Source organism: Centroberyx gerrardi, chromosome 7, assembly GCF_048128805.1.
Source record: "Centroberyx gerrardi isolate f3 chromosome 7, fCenGer3.hap1.cur.20231027, whole genome shotgun sequence".
In the NCBI taxonomy this organism is placed as follows: Eukaryota; Metazoa; Chordata; class Actinopteri; order Beryciformes; family Berycidae; genus Centroberyx; species Centroberyx gerrardi.
In genome coordinates this window covers 12,435,935-12,457,844 of record NC_136003.1, presented here as the reverse complement: position 1 = coordinate 12,457,844, position 21,910 = coordinate 12,435,935, and the positions used below count along the sequence as shown (strand labels likewise).

The window sequence follows — 21,910 nt, the reverse complement described above, 5'->3', positions numbered from 1 at the left end:
CTCTCCGAGCCTTCTCTGTTGACACACGCTCTCTCTCTCTCTGTTTACTATTCCTCCAATTTCTAACACTGCTCCCGGTCCCATACTGGCTGCCACTGTTCCCAGGCTGGCAGCTCGACCATGACCTCCGCTCACAAATGGAGCTGAAAGGAGGTTTAGAATTTCGACAGGGTAGAGGAAAGTGGAGGGCGTGTGTGTGTTTGAGAAATCAGCGTGTGTGAGAGAGGGAGAGAGAGAGAGAGAGAGAGAGAGAGAGAGAGAAAGAGAGAGAGAGACGGGAGTGTCTTTTACAGTTCACCACCATCTCCAATCCTGTCTATTCTTCCAAGAGTATTTGAGCTATGTGAAGACCAAGAGCGGCACAGAGACCTGACCTTCCTCCTGCACTGTGCTTCAGCAGGCACATACAATGACAAACACTACTACCTCCTCCTTCTCACTCTTTCCTGTTTGCATGTGCCTCTGTGTTTTTTTTTGTCATATTCTCCCACTCTCTCTCATGAAACCTCCTTGCCTTGGCTCAGGTGGAACGAGTAAGGTAAGGTAATGATGGTAGAGAGGTTAAAAGTGCGACTCCCTTGAGACTTAGTCTTTTTTTTTATCAAACACACTAACTTCTGACCCCGCATTTCACTCCCTCTTTCATTCCACAGCACCGCTAATGCATTCCAGTTCTATCTTTATGTGGAGATAACACAGCAACATTCAGGCCACCGAGTCCAGACACAGTCAGTCTTATCACCTCTCAGAAATCCCTGCCCAGCGTCGTCCCTGCCAATAGACTGCGAGGCGTCAGCTGTGTGTTAACAGTAACTGCCGGCGATGTGGACGTTAAGCACGGTGAGAAACTGGGATGGGTTACACGCCCGCTGACATGCGGCTCTGATAAGGCCCCCGTCATCTAAATGATCACGGCTAGATAGTAATACCCATGGAGTAAGCCGCGGCTGCCGCTGCTCAAAGAAATGGTTTTACAGGTTGTTCAGCGACCCCTATAGAAAAGGGGTCCATCTCAAGAGGTGCCGTGTGCCTGTCAGAAACTCAGATGCTATCTTTGAAATTGGCTGTCAGAAAAATATGCCAACTTCAAACTGATAAAAATGCAGCTAAACAGGCAGGCAACAGGGGGAAAAAAACACATCAGAAAAACTATTTTTAGAGCCAGTTGGTCAGACCAGTCGACGGCTATTACTGCTGAAGAGGAAAAAACAGAAAACTGCACTGGGTGTGAAATTGAATTTCTTACACTTAAGCTCCAGTATGTGTCTATTTGCATGGGTAAAACTGCCTATCTAGATAGCTGTCGACATACAGTGGTACATAAAACACATTCAAACTTATTGGTCCTCCCTCCTAATTATCATCATCACCATTATCACCATCAGTCAAAATAATGAACCCAGAGACTAAGTGAAGCATGAGAAATTAAATTGACCTTCCTTAAGTACAGTACAGCGTGTCTCTGATAAACAGATTTTCTTGTCCCCTTAAATGCACATGTGAGTGTGTGCCAAATATCGGCCCATACTGTAAGTAAACCAATTGGTGGTGACATTTTACAATCATCACAGTTTTCTCAACACATCATTTGACTTGTTACAGTGATATTCCAAGCAGTTAGAGAAACATATTTCTCTATTAAATTAATTTTTAAAGCTGGTCCCTAGAACAGTAAATTGTTGAAGGTCAGGTTATCAAAAGTGAAGTGATCCTTAGCTGAGTAGAGTAGACAACATAAAACTGATCGATCAGCAGCACTTTATTGTTGACTACAACCAGAGCCATTCATATCTGAAAAGGTAACATGGATAAATATGAGACAGCAGCTGTTGGTTTCAATGCCAAATATAGAACTCATTCAGTAGCACAAAATGTGCAACTGCTAATATCCAAGATATGTTAAGCCAGAGAATTGTCTACCTCTGCTTAATCCATAAGCCTCAATGCCAGGAGAGGGGCGTGTGCCAGTGCCCCAGGAGGAAGGAGAAAATTAAAACTCAAATCCCTCACCCTGGCACCTAGCGTGCTGTAATTGATTTCTGGGATTTAGATAAATGACAAAGATACAGCATGCAACTGAGTGGAGGGCTGGAGCCCGGCCGCTGGCTCAGCACTGTCAGCAGGAGGCCAGAGTTCATTTACTGTGATTTCTGAGCTGGCTGAGAGAGGAAGAGCGAGGGTGAGAGAGATGGAGAGGGAGGCAGAGAGAGAGAGAGAGAGAGAGAGATGATAAGCACATTGTTGTTGGGCTGGCTGGTAAAAATCAGTAAGTCGCCTGAAAGGGTCATTTATTGTTGTATACCCTAATAATGTTTGGTACGTGTTAGTGACTATTCACTATCACCGGTCCCCTAATCTGTGATTTCAAAATGATGTACAGTTCCATAGAGAATAACTGTAAAAAGATGGTGCTGTGGATTAGGGTAAATGATCTGGTTTGGAGCTTCAATATAAATGAACATCAGACGAATATTGTCCAAAAAGTCTGGAGAATCTTGGTTCTCTGTTTTTTAGCTTTAAGAGACAGTTATTTATGTTCACCAATACTGATAATAATAATTTTAGTTTCATGATACTTCCCAATCATATCCAAGTCTGAACATTAGTAAGCTGAAAAAATGTATAAAATATAGATGAATAAGTGTAGTGAAAACAAATGCTGATGCTCCTATCCATCAAGAGATCAATTCTTGAGGCTCTTTCATTTTGCTCAGAGGACTTTCCCACGGTGAGATCGATGTTATTAAAAAAGAGACTTGGCAGCCTTGGAAACAGCGCCGCTGAACCGGCACGGCCATGCTCAGCGCACACAACCCGTTGCAGAGAGCGAAATGAACAACTCGCTGCCAAGTCTCTTTCGGTGACTGTTGACTCCCGGTCATCTGTATTGCGGCGCGTCGAGAGAAATGAAATCACACAGATTAACGGCGTGGCGTGGCCCCGTCCCGTCGGTGAGGTCTTCAATAATTCACCCCCAATGTCGCTGGGAGTGATTCATCTCTGCAAGTACGACCCGCTGTGCAGGAACTCAGGCACTCTCACTCCACCGTGGTGAAAAATCCGGGAAAATGTGCCCCCCCATCCTCACGGACCACCTGTCTCATCGTGATGGGTTTTCAGAGGTGGGGTGGTGTGCTTGTGTGTGTGTGTGTTTGGGGGGGGGGGTCATAAAGGGGGGACGAGTGTTCCCAGTAATGGCTCTGATGTAAATAATTTAAACAGCCATGGAAACACAGGGATGGACATGTGCTGATGGAGAAAGCACTATAGTGGAGTGATTGAGAACAAGGGCCTATAGCACCTAAATCCCCATGCTGAGCGTAACGGAGAGAAAGACGCAGGGAGAGAGACGGCGATAAATGGGGCCGACGTAAAAAAGTCTAAGTGTGTGAGTGGGGCTGAAAGAGTGATATAGACAGATGGAGATAGAGAGAGAGAAAAGGGAGCGTTATTGAGCAACTGAATGACTGAGAGTAAGAGTAGTACACACGGCCGATATGCGGAGCGTTGATGAATAATGGACCATCTCCCTCAGCACTACCTCCTGTCGCGTGCGAGCCTCTCTATAAATAGTCCCAATAATAGTGAAGGTGGATGAGGCAGGAAGCTTTTCTATCCTTACCCTTCACTCCATCATTTCCCATGGGCCATCACTCTGGGTGGGGTGCATTTGTATGGACATACTAAGTGCCCCAACTTTGGTGTATGGGCTCAAATTGACCTCGGGGTTATAACTGGCTGACTGCTGCGTGTCGCTCTACAGAATGTCGGGTTCAGTCTGCTATAGTCTAGTCTGACAGGTGAAGAGAGGAGGCAGACTTGCCCTGAGGCAGACCAGTGCACCTGCCTATAGAGCGGCCAGTAGGGTCATGAGTGTTACACAGTAGTAGTTCAACTGACCCCCGGTACCTAGAAGCAGAGTTCATGAAGGTTGTGAGTAATTCCCAAGCTGTCGGGTCAGACATGGGTTATGACCACAGAACTTGAATGGATGGAACAGTCTTTCCTATTCAAATCAACATTGCTGGATGGTCGGAGCGGCGGCCATTTTTATGTGGGCTAACTTCTGTATACACCAAATTACGGCAAGTCGCTGAGACACATCACCAGACACATCTGCACAGTTCCCAGACTTGCGTTGTCACCATTGCCATTTTATGCTGTACTAGCCAAATTATCATAGCAAACAGTGGAAAGACCATTCTATCCATTCAAGTTGTCATGACAAAGTTTAGAGATTAGGAAATCAAGGAGAATACCGGACTCATCAAATCTATTCATGTCCCCGTTAGCTTATCTAAATGTTTGCTAGTGTTTCAGCTGGCGTATTTGCCAGTTATTTAGCATTTAGCATTTTGCTTGCATTGCAGCTTCCGTTGACTGCAATACAGGAAAACAGAAATGTCTTTCAGCAAGCCACCAGAGTTCCTATAAGCACCATGAACCTGTGCTCTGACCTCCCTGTGGGGGGGCAAGCAAAAAGATACATTTCTCCCTCAGGGATCAATGAAGTCAAGTTAGTTGTACAAAGGAAGTTGAGTTACCAGCATCTGAGGCTAGCTTGGGATCACTTCAGCATCACCACTGAAATGTTTCGAAGGTGCTGCTACTCCCTTATTGGTAAGCATATACTGTAGTCTGTCATGTAAACATATAGTCACAGTCTGTCCTTCAGTTCTACTGTATGTACAACACAGCATCACCCACTGGCTCTGAGACAATCCTCACTGATTCCTTGTGCCTGCTCCTGTGCTTTCATAAATGACAGGCTGTCAACTTCAATTGTTTACATCGTCTTGCCATCTTTGCGTGCATCACAGTCATACGACGGCATATTAGGGCCTTTAAGTGATTTTTTTTTTTACTGCATCTTGGGGGAGGGGAGGGTAATATTCCAAGTGAAAACTCCTTCTGAGATTAAAGTCTGAAATTTGCAAGAAAAAACAGGGAAACATTTTTTTTTTGGCAAGGAATCACATTGTTTCACTTTGCAAGGTAGGATCAACCAAGTGGAACACTTCAGTCTCCACACCATAGACACTGCTGAACATGAATGGCACATGTCAGTGAGGAGGTGCAACAAACATGGCATTAAATTTACTTATCTAGATAGTGGAGTTATGGTTATGATTCAGGAAATGTTTTTCTTCAATCTCAGAAATTCTGAGTTTTTCTCAGAATATTACCCCTCCCCCCAGCTGCGGTAAAGAAAACAACAAAACAGCATTGAAACATACATTTTTAAAGTGTCAGCCACCAATAAAAAGGGGCGATGCCTCTTCATACTGACTGTTGGCATGTGTTGGGAGCATCTCTGGTTCTGACTGCACTATAGCTTGCCCTCAAAATGACATCGGCAGTGGTTGATTGTCCATCATATTAAGCCAGTCACACAGGTGGGCCAGATATTGAATCCCACTATCTGGGGGTGAGAGATCCAAAGAGGAAGCAATCGTGGATGCGTTGTGTACTGCCTCTGCTAGCCTGAGAGCAAGAAACTCATAACCAAGATGGCACAGGGCTTGAAATGAATTTCATCGTCACCGGATGTTAATGAAAAGGATTTCAACGACAGAATGAAAGAGAGAGCGGGAAAAAATGAAGATGGATTAGACAGACAGGAAGAGGAAGCCAAGATGAGAAGCCTGTCTTGATGTCACCACACTTTCTGAATGATAGTGTAACACAGTATAACAAACAGCCACACTGAGAAAATAGATGATAACTCAGCAAGTTGACATAATTTTGGTTCTTGGTGCTATTCAAATGAGTCACACATTAGATCAGCAAGGATATCAGCTGATGGTGTGAGTGAGGCTGAAGATGGGAAAACACATGACAAGTGTTTTGACATCAACATGACCATAGGCCTTCCTAACCCCCCTCTGGATTCTCTGACCCAAATATGACTCATTCAACAAGGACACCTGCTGACTGAGGCTGCATAAAGGAGCAGTTGGCCTGTGAGTGAAGATAATGAAAGTGGTGACTTCAGTACATCATCAGTACATGAGGACAAAATGATGAGTCTCGGTCCCTGGTTTCTCCATCCTTTTGCCTTCTAATTAGCCTGAGAAACTATGAGCTCTCAATGGTTAGCATTGTCGTCCCACAGCGAGAAGGATGAAGAAGGATGATGAGGTTTGTTCTCCAGCCCCGGTCTTTTGTGTGTGGAGTTTGCATGCCCCCCCTGTGTTTGCTTGGGTTTCCTTTGGGTGCTCCATTCTCCATTTTCTTCCTACATTCCAAAAACATGCAAGTCAGGTGGATTGGAGAATCTAAATTGCCTGTAGGTGTGAATGTGAGTGTGTTTGTGTGTCTATCGATGTTAGCCCTGTGACGGACTGGTGTCCTGTCCCGAGTGTTTCCCTGCCTTTTGCCCAATGCATGCTGGGATAGGCTCCAGCCCCCCATGACCCTGAATAGGAATATGCAACTAAAGAAAATGACTGAAAGAATGAACTATGAGATTGTCATAGTTAAGTACTGATGATGAGGACTCTCTTCTTCACCTGAATGATTTTGTAGGACAATAAATGAGCCAACATACTGCCAAATAGTGACATATTTTCCATTTGTATGTCAGCAACAACAAGCAGTTGTACACTACACTATCCCTGCAGTGGAGCAGCAGTGTCTTAAAGTAACAAAAGACATAACATAAGGTTGCAAACATTAGAGCCCAGTGGGCCCAGTAGAGACAATCATCCCTCACTGATGCCATGTTTATCTGCCTCTCGACTCCGTCCTTCCACTTCTTGTTTCTATGGAAATACCAATGGCTCGGGACGAGAGAGAGGACAGAGAACGCAGGCGGCCCTCTTTGGACAGCATTCTCCTCAAAACCAAGAGGAGGCTTGGGAGCAATTTCTTTGAATGCTAGTGTAGCTCTGGCACATTTTGCTGGTGAATATGACTTTGTGAAATGGATCCTTTGTGCCTCCTAAGCGGATTTATCCTACCTTTAAGTGAGCAGCAGGAGAGGCTGAGGGGGAAATTAATTCTAATGAAGGGAGGTCGGCCTCCTGAGCTGATGAGGTTTATTATTACCCTGCTGCTTCTGCGGCTGATGATGATGACTCTGTGGCGACAAGCAGGAGACTGCACCCGCAGATGAGGATTAAATGACATCACACATCAGGAGAGAGAAAGACACACAGTGATTTCTGGTACCAGCCAGTTAGGTAGTGTCTTTATGATATGTATAAATACTGCAACAAGCAGCGATAAACAATTTATAATAGGATTTATTAAATATATTAAAGGGACAATATTGTGGGAATATAAATGTTGCTATGTTGCTATAGTTGTTTGTTGTTTGCTCTTTAATGTCTCTCTCTCTCTGGCATTTGTTTGTGCATCTTGATTTATAATTATTGCTTTTTGAAAAATCCATTCACAGGCAGGTTCAAATTAACTCAAGATAACACATTAAAAGTGGACTTTGGCGTGACTGGCAACCCTCCCTGCTTAAATCATTCCAGTCAACAATAGTTTAAATCACTCCAGTCAGCGAGGTTTCAAGCAATTGAATTGACACGCTCTCTGGAACGGCTCCACTCAGCAAATCTGCGTCAGATGAATTGTGGGGGTTTGTACTGTCTGCCAATCAAAGTCCAGGGTTGGGAGTAATTTGCGTGCAAGGGTTTATTCATTAAATTAATTCAAGGAATACTCTATTATTTAAACTGCATTTGGCTGAAAAACAAGATTAAGCACTATCCTGGGGCAACGCATGTTTGAAGGCAAATTTATGCAAGGTTCAAAATATGACCCTTTTAAAGCTTTGTGTGCTTCTGATTTAAACTCTTCTAACACTTGTGAAAATGTAACTTTTTAAGTGATTAGGCCCGATTAAACTCTAAAAACTTAAAAGCACACTCTAAGAAAGCAAATGGTAACCTTCACTTTATTTGAAAAAGCTCTCCACAACTTAATGAAAACTAGAAATAACCGCCTCGCGGTTGTATGCCTCCACCAATAAACTTTGTTTTATCATTGCAAGGACAGTCATTATTTATTGAACATATATAATTAATGTGATTATTAGGTCAACTTAAAGGATTTTGGTGTCAAAATTAGTGACAGCACTTCCACCGTTTTTGTAGAATGACCCAAGATCGTTATCTCAGCTACAGTGGTAAGCAAAACATTATGATGTCACAGTGAAGTTGACCTTTGAACTTTTGGATATAAAATGTCATCACTTCATCATTTTATCCTATTAGACATTTGTGTGAAATTTTGTCATAATTAGGGTATGAATTCTTGAGTTATGGCCAAAAATGTCTTTTGTGAGGTCACAGTGACCTTGACCTTTGAGCACCAAATTCTAATCAGTTCATCTTTGAGTCCAAGTGGACGTTTGTGCCAGATGTAATGAAATTCCCTCCAGGCGTTCCTGAGATATCGCGTTCATGTGGAATGGGACGGACGTGAGGTCAAAGTAACCTTGACCTTTGACCTTTGACCACCAAAATCTAATCAGTTCATCCTTGAGTCCAAGTGGACGTTTGTGCCAAATTTGAAGAAATTCCCTCAAGGCGTTCCTGAGATATCGCGTTCACGAGAATGGGACGGACGGACGTACGTACGGACGGAAGGACAACCTGAAAACATAATGCCTCCGGCCACGGCTGCTGCCGGTGCGGAGGCATAAAAATCTTCTTTTTTTTTCAAAAACCCTGCACAGTAGGGTGGCCACGCTACAGGGCATGAGTGCAGTTTATAGAAATGTCCTTTAACTGTTCTTTAAACCAGGGGTGATGCATTGGGTTGTCTGGAGCAGTCAGACAGTTAGAGCTTAATTGTGTCTGTGCTACAGTGAGCAACCCCACAGCCTACAGAAAGAGCTCCTTTTTTAGGAAGAGAGCTGCTGGCAAAGAGAGGACGGCCTCAAATTCAACCTCCGTGACTTGTTTGAAAACTGATAGATCACATCCCACTACAATAGATATGCATACACATAGAGTATTCTGTAGACACACACCCAGATAACGTGCACACACATAATGTCTACAGTCTGTAGTCTCCCTCTCACACACACATCCACGCTCTTCATTTTAGACCAACACCCACACACAGACAACTCCCACCTCTGCCTCTGCTGGGGGGGCTCGGGGCTCGTAGCCAATCAACACTAATCTGGGTCGGAGGTGAAAGAGGAACTCAAACACAGAGTGGTCATATTTGGACCCTTCCCTCCAAGCTGCTTTTCCAGCTGGGCGGCTCCGAGCCGCAGGAAACCATTTCAGCTTGGCAGGGCAGGCAGAATCAAAGGCGGGGAGGGGAGAGGAAACACACACACCCGCACACACACAGAAAACACACAGGAATCACAAAGGAACCATCCGCATCCAGTCCTGACAGGAGCGGGGAGCGGCGCTGACCACACATAGACCGCTGAACTGTGAAGTTGTGTGGTTAGAGGTGCTGCTCTGGTCATGTGCTGCTGGATGTGGTGAAGAGAAACCAGGTTTGAGTCCTTGTCACGATGTCTGGGTCGCGGTCTCGGTGTGCGTGTTGTCTCAGCGCACCACCGCCCACGTAGTACAAATAAAATCTCCAAGAGAGACAGAGAATGAACAAGGACAACACAGAGGATAAACAAAGAATACCCACCAAGTGACTATTGTGCTGTTATTGTCGTGAGGAGGCGGTACAGGGCTGGGCCTGTCTACCCCTTGGAAGAAGTTTTTCACAGTGAAGCCAGCATACAGTATGGACCTACTGACCCCAAGTGCTGCTGTATCTCCTCTAACCCTTATGACCGCTTATGATCGCATCCTTGTCTCTCCGACCTGAACCCTCGACATATCTCTCTCCTTCTGTCATCATCCCTCACCTCTTCATGTCACTCTAGCTTCCTAAGACTCTCTCAAGCATATTCATTTGCTTATATGAATGGTAAGGCCCAGGTCAAATCTCTAAAATGCATTTTTGCTGTAAGCTAACAGCATTTAATCCACAGTCTTTTGATACCCCCCTTTATTTGACTCTGGTCTGAAAAGACTATCTACTCCAAATCAAAGAGTGCTTTCATTTGTATAGACACATTTGCAAGTGTGAAAAAGTCACATTCTGCCGTTTCTGCAGCAATTTTTGGCGTGCAGAATCAAAGTAATGAAGTTTCTCTCTCTGCTCCTCTATCTGTCTACCTGTCACTACTACTTACTGCTTCGCCACCCATTGCCACACTGTTGCTGGGAACTCAGCATCACCTCTCCCTCTCTGTACTAGCGCTGCACAACAAGTGCCTCTTTCTTCCTCTGACTTACAAAGAGCCACATTCATAAAACAGAGAGAGCGCGTGCGCGAGAGGGAGAGAGCGAGAGAGAGAGAGAGAGAGAACTTCACACTTGCGCTGTGTTTCCCAAGTGATAAATGATCAACAAACCAAACGAGAATGCGCGCCACGTGATGCAAAGCCATGGGGAGCCGACGGTAAATGTTAGAATGCGTGTGAGCGTGTGTGTATGCGTGCCTGTGTATGCGCAGGATTGTGGATTGTCACCCTCCATTAAAATTACAAAATACTTCGGCTCCAACTCGCAAACCGCCGTGACACTCAGTGGCTGCTGCAGGCCGCTCAAGGCGATTGTGGGAGAGGGAGATGGGGATGGGGGGGGGGGGGGGGGGGGGGGATTCCCTCTTCCCTCCCTTTTCCTTTGGGCTCTGGGTCTCCTGTGCTAAGTGGTGACTAACAAACGCGCGCCGCAAAACAATTAGTGTAGCCCCACAGGGTCCTGAATGAGCAGCAGGGAGGGAGGGAGCTTGCTGACTCCTAGGCTGTGAGTGGGAACGTGCGTGGACTGGTAAGCGGGGCTGACGCCTCCCCTCAGCCTGGCTGTGACCCTGCATGACTCTGCCAGCTAGCAGGGTGGCAGCGCTGGAGCCGAACACTGAACACAGCAACAAACACACAAGTAAACAAACAAAAAACACAACAAATCAGAATTCATCCCAAATGGCTCTTTCAAGTTGGAGATGAGACATCAACAGAGGCTGCTAACGTTTTGACGTTAAGCAATGTGGCTGCAAGTACATGTTGATGTAATATATGTGTGTGTGTAGACAGCTTTCTTTCTGTCGCCCCGTCTCCTCCCCTCGGTGAAGCTCCTAAAAGCCCTCTCTGCCCCTCACAGAGCTCCTTTGTGGGGGGGCAGACTGATAGCAGACTGCATACCACAGCTTTACTGTACATTCTTACAGAGGTCTGTAAGACCTGTGAAGGGATGAGGCTGGGAATAAGGCAAGGAGCAGACTGTGATTCATGGGGAGAAGGGATCATTGGAATTATTTCCCTCCCCTTCCTGATCCTGAGCTGAGGCCTATCAGGCCACATGTTTCCTTGCTGATAAAACGGAGATCCATGACAACGTTGGTGTCTGCAAAGAACCCACACTGGCTGGTGGCAGCAGGCCTGGACAAACATAAGAGACAACTGTCACAAGAGATTTTCTGCTCTGGACAGAGGCCACAGTGCTGCTCTCTCTCTCTCTCTCTCTCTCTCTCTGCAGGGGACACTTATTCATATGCAGCATATTACACAACAGCACATTATTCTTCTGAAATGGTCCCTAATTAAACATGTTACAGGTTTTTCACAGCCCCATAAAACGGCACAAAGAATAACAAGGGAATGGACTAATACTGTAGTTGCATGTATTCACACAAAGTCATATCTCCAGCAACTTTAAAGCTACAGCACAATCCTGATACCTGCTGACTTTCCAAGAAACTGTGTGATTGTCAAAGGTACACCATGTTGTGTCAATACACTCTACAGTCCATTAGCTGAGCTTCCACAAAGATCACACACTTTGCAAACTTAGCCAAACAACACAAGGTGAGTCAACAGTGTGCAGCAGCTTCTGTGTCCAGCTTGTTAGTTAAACTATCAAGAGCAAGCGTGCTGTAGTCCAAGAAGTGGTAAAAACTGACCGCAGCATTAAATTGTTATTCTTGGTTTCAAAATGCATGTGGCAAAATCTGGCCATAGCCTTTGGTTATATAACCGACCATATATATTATATAACCATAACCAAATAAAGAGACCGAATAACCAATAAACCACTAGAGCGGTATTTTTGCACTTTCAGAAGTTATTTTAATTTTGACTACTCCATTTTGGAATGGCAGAGTTGTTTGAAAGCGCTTGCATAGTGCATGCTGAGACTTGGAATGACAAGTTGAATAGTCAAGTGAATGTATGTTGAATTAATTTGATTTTTACAGTGCACAGCAGATGTTGGCTATGAATTACCAAGTCTAGGCAGTGGGCCTTAGAGAGCGGGAGAGGAAGAGGGAGTATGGGGGTGTGTTACTTAGCAATTAGGTCAAAAAGGTCAGCCATTATTGACATTTAAATCAGACTAATGCATACACGATGAAGCAACGACAGCAAAACACAAGAGGGCCTATACTGTTGCCATGGAGAGACAAGATGGGGTTTTGCAGCTGGGCAGTCCTCCAGTCAGGGAGCAGGCACTGCTCAGACAAGCCATAATGAGATGGAGAGTCTATATCTCTCACTGGGGAGAAGGCAAAGGAGATGAGAGGAAGGATAGGTAAATAAAACGGCTTTGGCAAATCCAAACTACAGTTCTGATCTAAACTAATCTTGATACCAAAACCAGTGGGTTATGCTACATATGAAAAGACAAGACTTATCTTAATCATTGTCCAAGATATGAATACCTTCATTTTTTCCATTTTATTTTATCATAATCTGTCAGAATCAGCTGTTAAGTCAAAAAAAAATTTTTTAGAAAGCGAGGCCTCAGGTTTCCGTCCCTCCACGCCTCCCCGGCTGCTCGGGTGTTAACAAGGTGTGGCGACGTTCTCCTGGAGGTGCCGCAGACTCATCATGACAGGCCTTATCAGCGGCTCTCCAGCCCCAGCCTCCTGCCATGCCCTCTGCGGACCCAAGTACACTCAAAGACACAGTCCAGAGCCCCGCCGCCGCACCCTCTCATCCCAAACTAAAGGGCAACTCGGCTCGCAGAGAGATTGAGGCTTTGTTCTTGCAATATCAGATTGCCGCTGCATTCTCTACGGGACCGGACGAACAAGAAGAGTGGAGGAATGATAGGAAATTGGAGGGGGTTGTCAAGTAAGATTTTCAGTGATAGACACAGAGCGTGAGGGAATGAGTGAAGGTGTATAATGCTCATATAGGCAACAGCAAAGAAACATTTCTAATGGCTCAGTAAACTGCGGTCCATACACTCTTTGTTGTGCACACAGACATAGACAGACAGGCACGCACACACACATACACACACAGAAATTCCTGTCACTATCTCTCAATTTGTCTCAGTGCCATTGATCTTTGCGAGGGTTAGCCTGGGTTGTGGGATGCTCTCGTTCTAATGGAAGGATACAGTGTCAGCTTCAATAGAAGAGAGGAAGACCAAGCCTTGCTTTACCCAGAAAGGGAGCCAGGCCTACAGCCACAGACTGAATTCAGACTAAGCACCAAGTTTTCAATATGACCTTGGCTTTGTCATGATATGCTGTGCTGACAGTCTGGTATACTGCAGTGTTTATCCTTCCAGAAAACATGCATCTTAGTAACCTTACATTTTTGCAAGCAGCGAATGCAAGAAAAGGTTGCTATTCATGTGTGGACATACAAGTTTGATAAGAGAAAGACACGTTAAGTCTTAAATTGTCTGATGTATGGCCCTGGGAGAGTCAGACTAAGATCTCCTGATCCCGCAACGATGATGATACGCCAGAATAAATCACTGGGATTAGCGCCCGAGGAAACTGGGGACACTGATGTTGTGTAGATTTATTTGCAATGACTCACCAACAGCAAGTGTAGCGCTTCTTATGAATTATGCCACCGGTTATCACCCTGATAGCACCGCAAAAAGAAAGAGGGGGGTGTATATTTCAAAAGTAAAAATATGTTTTTTTAATAATACATGAAAACTCTGCCTTAATGGCTCACAGCGGAGCAGATCAAAGTTCTATCCGAGGGGGATTGGGCTCTGCGGTGCCCACAGGCCCACCTTGAGGAGGAGGAGCCACGCTGAGCGAGAATCAAACAGCAAATCGCCACGCTTCTAATCGCCGTGTCCTCAGGCAATGCGTTAGACACAGAGCAAAGTTGCACTCCTTGGATCGCAACACCGGTTTCAGTGGCAAAAAAAACTGCAGAGCAGAACAAATTTGAGACCTAGAGCTAACCTCTGAAGAGCAGACCTACAACTATGATGATGCTGTCTGTGAAATGAACGCCGAGCACCGTATCCTCAGCATCACATCTTATCAGCGGCGTTATCCTCGGCCCCAAACCACAGCTTGATAATGAACACAAACATAGAGATAGGTAATGTCAACAAATGGAAGAAGCCTCATCTTTTCTATCAAAATTGTGACGCTGGAAAGCCTCTTGGAACATGTATCACGATCTAAGCACACGGAGAGAAGCAGGCATGTGTCATTTTGTCTCCCTAGCTCCTCTTAAACTTTGTGAACATAAGATCCTCCTTTACTGAGCAAAATGCTTACAGTTACAGTATCTAAAGTCTCAAGGTTAAATCATTCACAGTGATCACACCAATGAATACAAGTTATGGCAACACTGAGAGCACTAAAGGCTTCTACTGCAAAAGCCTTTATAAGAAGACTTTTTTTTTTCCCATCGGTTGTGAGATATTTTAAACATTTACAAGAGTATTGGGAGCCTTCCTCATGAAGCAATAGGTTGCAGCTGAAACTTTTATATCTACCAAAAGGCTGCAGGGCTCAAAAGATGGAAGAGACAATGATCATGTTGACCGCTTCTACACTGGCCAACAGCCTGGTGGATTCTTACCTTTCCAGGGGCTTTGGTCTTGTTGTTGTTGTTGCTGTAGGAGGACAGGTTGACGTCTTCGTGGACGCGGTCCAGCAGCCACAGGAGGAACTCCAGGGCGTCATGTTGGGAATTACCACGGAACTGGGATCCATACTTGGACACTATAGACTGGAGAGGGGAAAAGGAGACTTGATGAAGCTGTAATTTATGTACTTGCTGTACTTTTGGCATGACACATTGTTCGGCTATTGTGATATACCCTTATTTATGCTTGAGCGAGTGGCTGTATTTAATGAGCAAGGAAAATGGCTCGGTGCAGTAACAGTACTGCTGATAATTTGGGGCAAAATTTATGCTAATTCAGAGAACAGAACTGTACCCACACAGCACAGAGAAAAACCTTCTGAAATGCATGAATAACTTTAGCCTATCCAGATAATCCCAAATTTTGCTTGAGTGGAAAAACAAAAACAGCAATGGATTAATTTGCTCCAAAACCTGACAGCTTGTTAGAATTAAAGCTGCAATAGCTGGAATAGCCAAATTATATTGCCTTGCTAAACTATCCTTTTTTTTTTTACGCAATTCTCTCACACAGGAATGTGAATCACAAGCACGGCTTATTTACTGGTTTCGACGACTGGGGTGTGTTTGTTGGTACAAGTGAGGCTACTGAATGGGCAGCTCTACCCTCTCTTTCTCCACAGAACGCTGATCAGAGGAATTCTAGAATTGCAAATTTGCACTAACGCTCTTCACGCTCCCCTCGTCACCAACCCGGCCCACGCTCTGACTGATGCAAAGTCATTTCAGGTTTTGGATAGAAACTGCTGTGTTTCAAACTAAAAACAACGTGCCTATTAGTATAAGTGTCCTCCAAGAGCACGGCCCTTCCCCTTTCCTCTCAAGAAACTAACATTGGAAACAAAATCCACTCTTTGACATCTAAAGAAGTCGTGGATAACACTCTACTAAAAAACCAGGTTGAGGACTACTTTAGCCCACACAGAGCATAATGTGAAGACTGTGAATGGCACACGACTCAATTAGGCAGGAATTAACTGCATGAACCGCAGCTGGCAGCCTGGAGAAGCAGAGGCAGTGATGAGAGATTATAGCAGAGGGAACAGCAGACTGTAATCATTGCTTCATAATCCACTAAAATATGTAATGTGCCTCACATAGCTACTGCACCGTAACAAGATGTAGTATGTTTGATGTTATTTAGGGGCAGCGGTGGAGAAGCAGGCCTGTGACTGGAGGGTTGCCAGTTCAAATCCCCGAGCCAGCTGGGGAAATCTGGGCAAAGTGAATTAAAACGTGCTGTCGTCTGCTCTTGGGCAAGGCATGTCATTCCTCCAGTGCTCTGCGCTCTACTGGGCTGCTCCCTTGTGTGAATGTGTATAACTGTATGAACTGTGTTTGGGCGGTGCTGGAAAAAGAGCACATCTACTCAAGCCAACTTTCCCTTGATAAATAAAGGTTGACAAAAGAGGGCCGTTCAGCACGACCACAGTGATAACACATCGGAAGTGGAGGAAGTACTGGCTCCAGTGTGGCTCATCTTCAAAGAGGTATCCACTTTGAAGATGATCTGAGATGAAGATGAGATGAGATGAAGATGAGAAGAGCAAAGAGTGAACATAAAATTCTGGTTGAGTCTTGGAGGCGAGCAATAAGGTTCCCTAAGCTTCTCTTCTGATGTTGCCTTGACAGTGAAAGTACAAGAAGCCAGAGAAGTTTCCTCTTTTGGAAGGCAGAAAGTGATGCGTGTTGTCAACCCACATTGGCTCCTGACATCCAATTTACGCAGAGCTGTGATCAGTTTGTCTCAAAATATGAAAGTGTCACGGATACAGAGCTGCTATATTTAGCCTGTGCGACTGGACCTTTGTTTCTGTGGTGAGCCACAGTCTCTTATTACAGGAAGAAAACGTGAAATAATGGTCACACAGGCACACACACTGCATTTCTATAGTATAAATTGCAATACAGTAGCTTTGCTCTTAGCTCACACACCCCTGTTTCGGGAAATTCTTGTTAATTACTTGTGGAAGTACATATAAAAACACATAGCTTGTCTATGGCTTATACAATTGGTGTACAAATGGCCTCTGTACTGAAAATTTAACAATTATCATTATCAACTGTGAAAGAAATGCACTATATTGTTTCTAATGGATAGTTTGAATGGCTACTCTTGAAACATTCAGGATTGTTGTTCATAAATATAATATTAACCATGAGAACCGTGGACACACACTGTCATAACCTCAAGCTGTTGTGCAGCTAGTCATTACAGCAAAGTAATAACAGTAATTACCATCAGCCTCTTGAAGGTGGCAATTGTCTCAGTGATATAATTGAGGTTGTGGAAAAGGCCTTGTGTTTTTATTGCTCTGTATGAGACGATGGCTATTCGCCAAGACTTATTCATCTCATTTAGTGATGTGTGTTGTGTGGCTGGTATTCTATAGACCACAGATGAAAAGATTTAAAAAAAATTACAATCCTGTAGGAGATGGGCATGCTTGAGCTTTTCACTGTCACGGCAGCATTTTCAAACATTACAAAGCAGTTTAGTAGCTATGCAAAGACACTATATGTGTGGGTACTCAAGTGGCTTGGCTTCTCAAAAGAGTGACTCACTGGTAGTCTAACTGTAAAGCAGGACATTCATCAGAAAGGAGAATGACAAAATACATTCCCTGAGCCATTTAACTTCCCTCAAACCAGCAACAAGGATAATCATTAAAAATCAGCGTGGAGACTGCAAATATTGACACATACCTGTGAGCAAGTGCCACTGTCGCCAAGAGGTCAGCACCAAAACATGTCAATCAAAAGATATCTAGCTTCCCAAATAGGCCCATCAATCCACACTGCAGGACTACATTCCTGCTCAGTCATGAGGCCTGTATCCCCTCCTACTTTGACCCCCTCCTTTCTTAGGCCTCTCATGTTATGGATACCAACAAATTGGCTGTTGAGTAACTGTTTGAGTTTCAGGCTCTGTCCCTGTCCAGGCCCCTCTGTGCAAACACACCGTCCTGCCAGGGGGGGATTCAAAAAATGCATCAGAACCAACTGTCAAGATCAAAAGCACACATCTGCTCCCAGGGCAGGTCGAGGAAGCTCAGGCCTTCAGCTGGAGCGTCAATGACTCGTCTGTGGGACAATGCAGAATATCACAAAGCTGCAGGGTGATGCTTCACCATTAATTGAACATTTATGGAACCCGCCACCCTCCTCCCCGCATTTCTTGTCCTGCAAACCAGGTGGTACTGGAATTTGGCAGAGTGCCAGCCATCCGGCGGTACTTCTTTGTTTTGTTTTTCTCCTGTCTGGGACTCTGCAGCCAGCTGACCTGTGAGGACAGAGAGCCCACTGCGGATTCATTAACTCCGGGCAACTTTTTCTTTTGATCAACCAAGGATAGTTCCACATTTCTCCAGAGGTGCTGTACATGAACATTGCTATTCATTCAAAACAAAGAGTGCAGTGCAGTCTACATCCTGCGGAAAGGGTAATTGTTAAAAAAAGGATCTCTTTTAACACCTCGCCTTTTATCATTTCTTTTCAAAATTCACCTGATGTGAAGATAGGCACAGTAGTCCTTTTAATCTAGCTGCTTTAGCTGCACCGTTTCAATGCCTTCATGGCAAAACTATTGATTTGCAGCCCTTGAAAGGCTGATAATCAACTTAGATAAACGATAAATTAATTGAGTCATTTAAATAATGAGTAATGCTTTTTGAATAATTGTTTATAAATGGTTTGTGCTGTCTGCAGTTCCTGTGACTGAGTGCTAAATGTGCCTTTCAGACACAAGCCTTAGAGCCATCTGATTATTTTATAACGCCTCCCTCCAGGCAGCTGTGGTATTACTCAACAGGGAATTTTGGAAGGCCTAGGCGACGTGAACTCGGGACCCCCTACGGTCACAGGGAACCACAGCCAAGAGGCGCAGCCCCGTGTGTGCTCTAACACAGGAAACATCTCATCACACACAAGGGGGTGTGTCGAGTGTTTTTCTTTGAGTCTATCTCGAAATCTTGGCAAGATGTTTCCATGCTGTTCTCTCTGATTGTTGTCCTCAAAACATCTGATATCAGACTCCCAAGAGATGAGAGGGAGCTGACCATGAGGAATGGGGAGTTGGCACAGTGTGAATGCAGGTTGGGGGGGGAGTAGAATATTTCACAAAGAACACTGGGTCAGAGTGAGAGAAAATACAAAACCTGTTTGACTATCAATGCACAAATGACTATCATTGCATTATAATATGCGCAAAATTAACAACACTTAGTTAACTCCACTCAGGTAAAGCTTTCCCTCCCTTATTACTTGTAGTACATTACACATGAGGATGAGGAGAGCCTAGTGGAGTATAGTACCTTTCAATTTATACAATAGGGTCATGATATGCCTGTAGCTAAACTTATACCCTTTCCTTATGGAGTAATTAGCATTTCCAAGAATAAATCCATTGTGGAGTTTTTTTTTTTTCTTCCCTGCTCCATATTATCTTCTTCTTGCCTTGAACTATATAGCTCAGAGAAATCCAGAGCAAAGAGCTGCAGGCGGATAAAGTGTGATGGTGTTTTTTTTTGTTTTTTTTTTCCATTCAGTCTTGAGCGTGGGCAGAGTGGGAGAGCCTGAGGGTCTCCTGATACGTCTTAGCCCCGGATCCACAGGGAGGACAGATCCCATTCCTGAAGTGGAGACTGTTCCAGTAAATCAGCTCCTTTCTGTGCCAACACACTTTGCATCACAACAGCAACACATCCCACAGGAGTACTGTAATGTACAGTTTAGCAGCCACTTGGTACGGTACAGTGCGCTCTGTGCCTTACTACATCCCAACACTGTGAAATTAAAAGCCCCACCATGTATATTCCAGCTTTCATGCAGGTTGGGTCTGGTTTATACTGTCGCACTGGAGGGCAATCAAGAGGTGAGGTGCATCATTACACGACAGACACCACACACACACACACTGGGTTTGCTCATAAAGTTGTCTGAAGTGCTGCGCTGCACAGTGAACCTATTGTTTGTTACCAAGGTTTTCGGCGTGGTAACACAGAGCCTGCAGGTGGAGAAATGCCAGCGCAGCACTTCAGTCAGACACCTGGTGACCCTGTGCCCTCAGACTCCTGTGACACTCCTGCACCATGCAGCAACCTCATTATCATCTGCTACACACACACACTGAACTCACAGGGCAAAGTATGCTTGTTATTGCCTTTGGGAAGAGAACGGTTGCTATAGAATTGGCAATTATTGCAAATGATGCAAGACCTGTGACACCCTTCTTCGTCTGAACATTGTATTTAGGCTGGTCCATGCACTTTTTACAGTGATGTTTATGGGAATGTCTATATAACGTGTCATTACATTTGAGTATACAGTATGCTTCCTCAGCATTTGGATGATGACTATGGGCATAATCTGTTTTTATTACTATGCAACTAATAATGTAGGTGTAAGTGGTGTTAAAGGTAATCACTGAACCTGTAACACTGCATTTACCTTCCAACTACCTGTATTTTTCATCACCTAACCTGCACTGTGCTATGGGTGTGATTCCCACTATTACTTGTGCAGTGGGTTGTTATCAGGAGTGGCCGGGGCAGGGCACAAGCAGGTGTTTATTACATGCACCTGTTCCAGGTGGCAGCCCGACACTAATCTCCACCTCCACAATCTCTGCTGCCAACTAAACTGGAGCCGTCTGGGGTAGATGGTGATTTTACAATACTGTACGGTTTTAGCAGCTTAAACTGTGCCTAAACGATAAAGTAGAATAGTTTCATTACTCCACATATATCCACATGTAAGCTATCTACATTCCTTGGCCGAGGGCAATAACCCAGAGAATTATGGGTAGTGTGTAAACGGGTACCTTGAACTCCACAGACAGCTGCGGGGTGTATTCCAGCGTCCACAGCGCCCTGACAAGGGACGCCAACTGCGCAGTGACTTCTCCCATGGCAAGCTGCGTTTCATCACTTTTCACCATACCGTTTATTCTCGTGTGACTCAAGTCCAACTTGTACCGCTCCAGCCCCAGATACTCTGCGAGCAGGTCCGTGTTGCTCAGGCACTGGACCACGGCGTTCATGAAACAGGTGTTCCCGTGGTTCTTCAGCCCCAGGACACCTGGGATTTTGTCGCCGTAGTACCACAAGAGCTTTTCTCTCACGGAGCAGCGAGACGAAGACGTGGTCGAGATCTTTTTAACCACCTGATCTCCGGCCACCTGTACATCCTCTTTGATAATTCCTGAGTTGGCGCTGAGGGTGCAAGGTGCGCCATCCCGAAACCCGCCGTCGTCGTCCTCTGCGTCCCGCGCGTCAGCGTCTCCAAAGTGGGTGAAAGTGCCCAAAGTCTTGATGATTTTGTTCATGAAACTCCCCACCGACTTCAGTGATTTCTTTCGGAAAAGCTTCCCGGGTTTCTGCTTCTTCTCTTTGCGCTTCTCTTCCTTCGACGTCGGCGTTTCCTCCCTGACTCTGCTCTGCTTCTCCATGACAGTCTGCCGATTCCCTCGCCCAACTAGTTCGAGATCGCTAATACTGTAAATTCCGACGCCGGTGTGTCACTTTTCTGCCAGTGTCCCCTGTCCGGATAGCAGAGGGAAAAGCGCACAGAGGTGACACCATCGCGGAGCCAGTAAGGCACAACAGCACACTGTTCCGTCCAGCGCTGACAGTAGACGTTTCTCATCCATTCCAGCACTTACTGAAGGCTTTCATTATCACTCCGATACCCTCGACCGCTGTCACAAGCTACATCTCGTCATGCCCGACACGACGTGGACCTGACCCGACCCGCACTGCCCTCCACTCGCAGCTGCAGCGGTGAGCGGCGCGCTCCCTGCCCATCGCGTCCAACTTCGCCTAGAGAAGGCTTGTGATTGTGTGAGTGCTCCCTCCCACTTCCCAGCACAGAGCTGTAGATAAGAGCAGAGCACAGTTTAGCGGGCTCAGGGTGTAAAGGCTATCAGGCGAAAAGAGGCGATCCGATAGCCTAAATGAATGTAGGCTTTACTTTCCACAAAACATTATGAAAAAAAGATCTAATCCTATAATGACT

The 21,910-nt window shown here is 45.1% G+C and overlaps 1 protein-coding gene across 2 annotated transcripts in view; it reads right to left on the bottom strand.

Moving 5' to 3' along the window:
* usp43b (ubiquitin specific peptidase 43b) overlaps positions 1 to 21,651 on the bottom strand; it is a 68,442-nt gene extending 46,791 nt beyond the window's left edge. For both annotated transcript variants that reach the window (XM_078284904.1, XM_071912276.2), the window contains exons 1-2: positions 20,718 to 21,651; positions 14,831 to 14,980 (exon numbers count right to left, since the gene is read on the bottom strand). In XM_078284904.1, the coding sequence (XP_078141030.1) occupies positions 14,831 to 14,980; positions 20,718 to 21,344 (777 nt within the window). In that variant the 5' untranslated portion in view covers positions 21,345 to 21,651. The remainder of the gene's footprint in view (positions 1 to 14,830; positions 14,981 to 20,717) is intronic.
* Between the last annotated feature and the right edge of the window lie 259 nt (positions 21,652 to 21,910).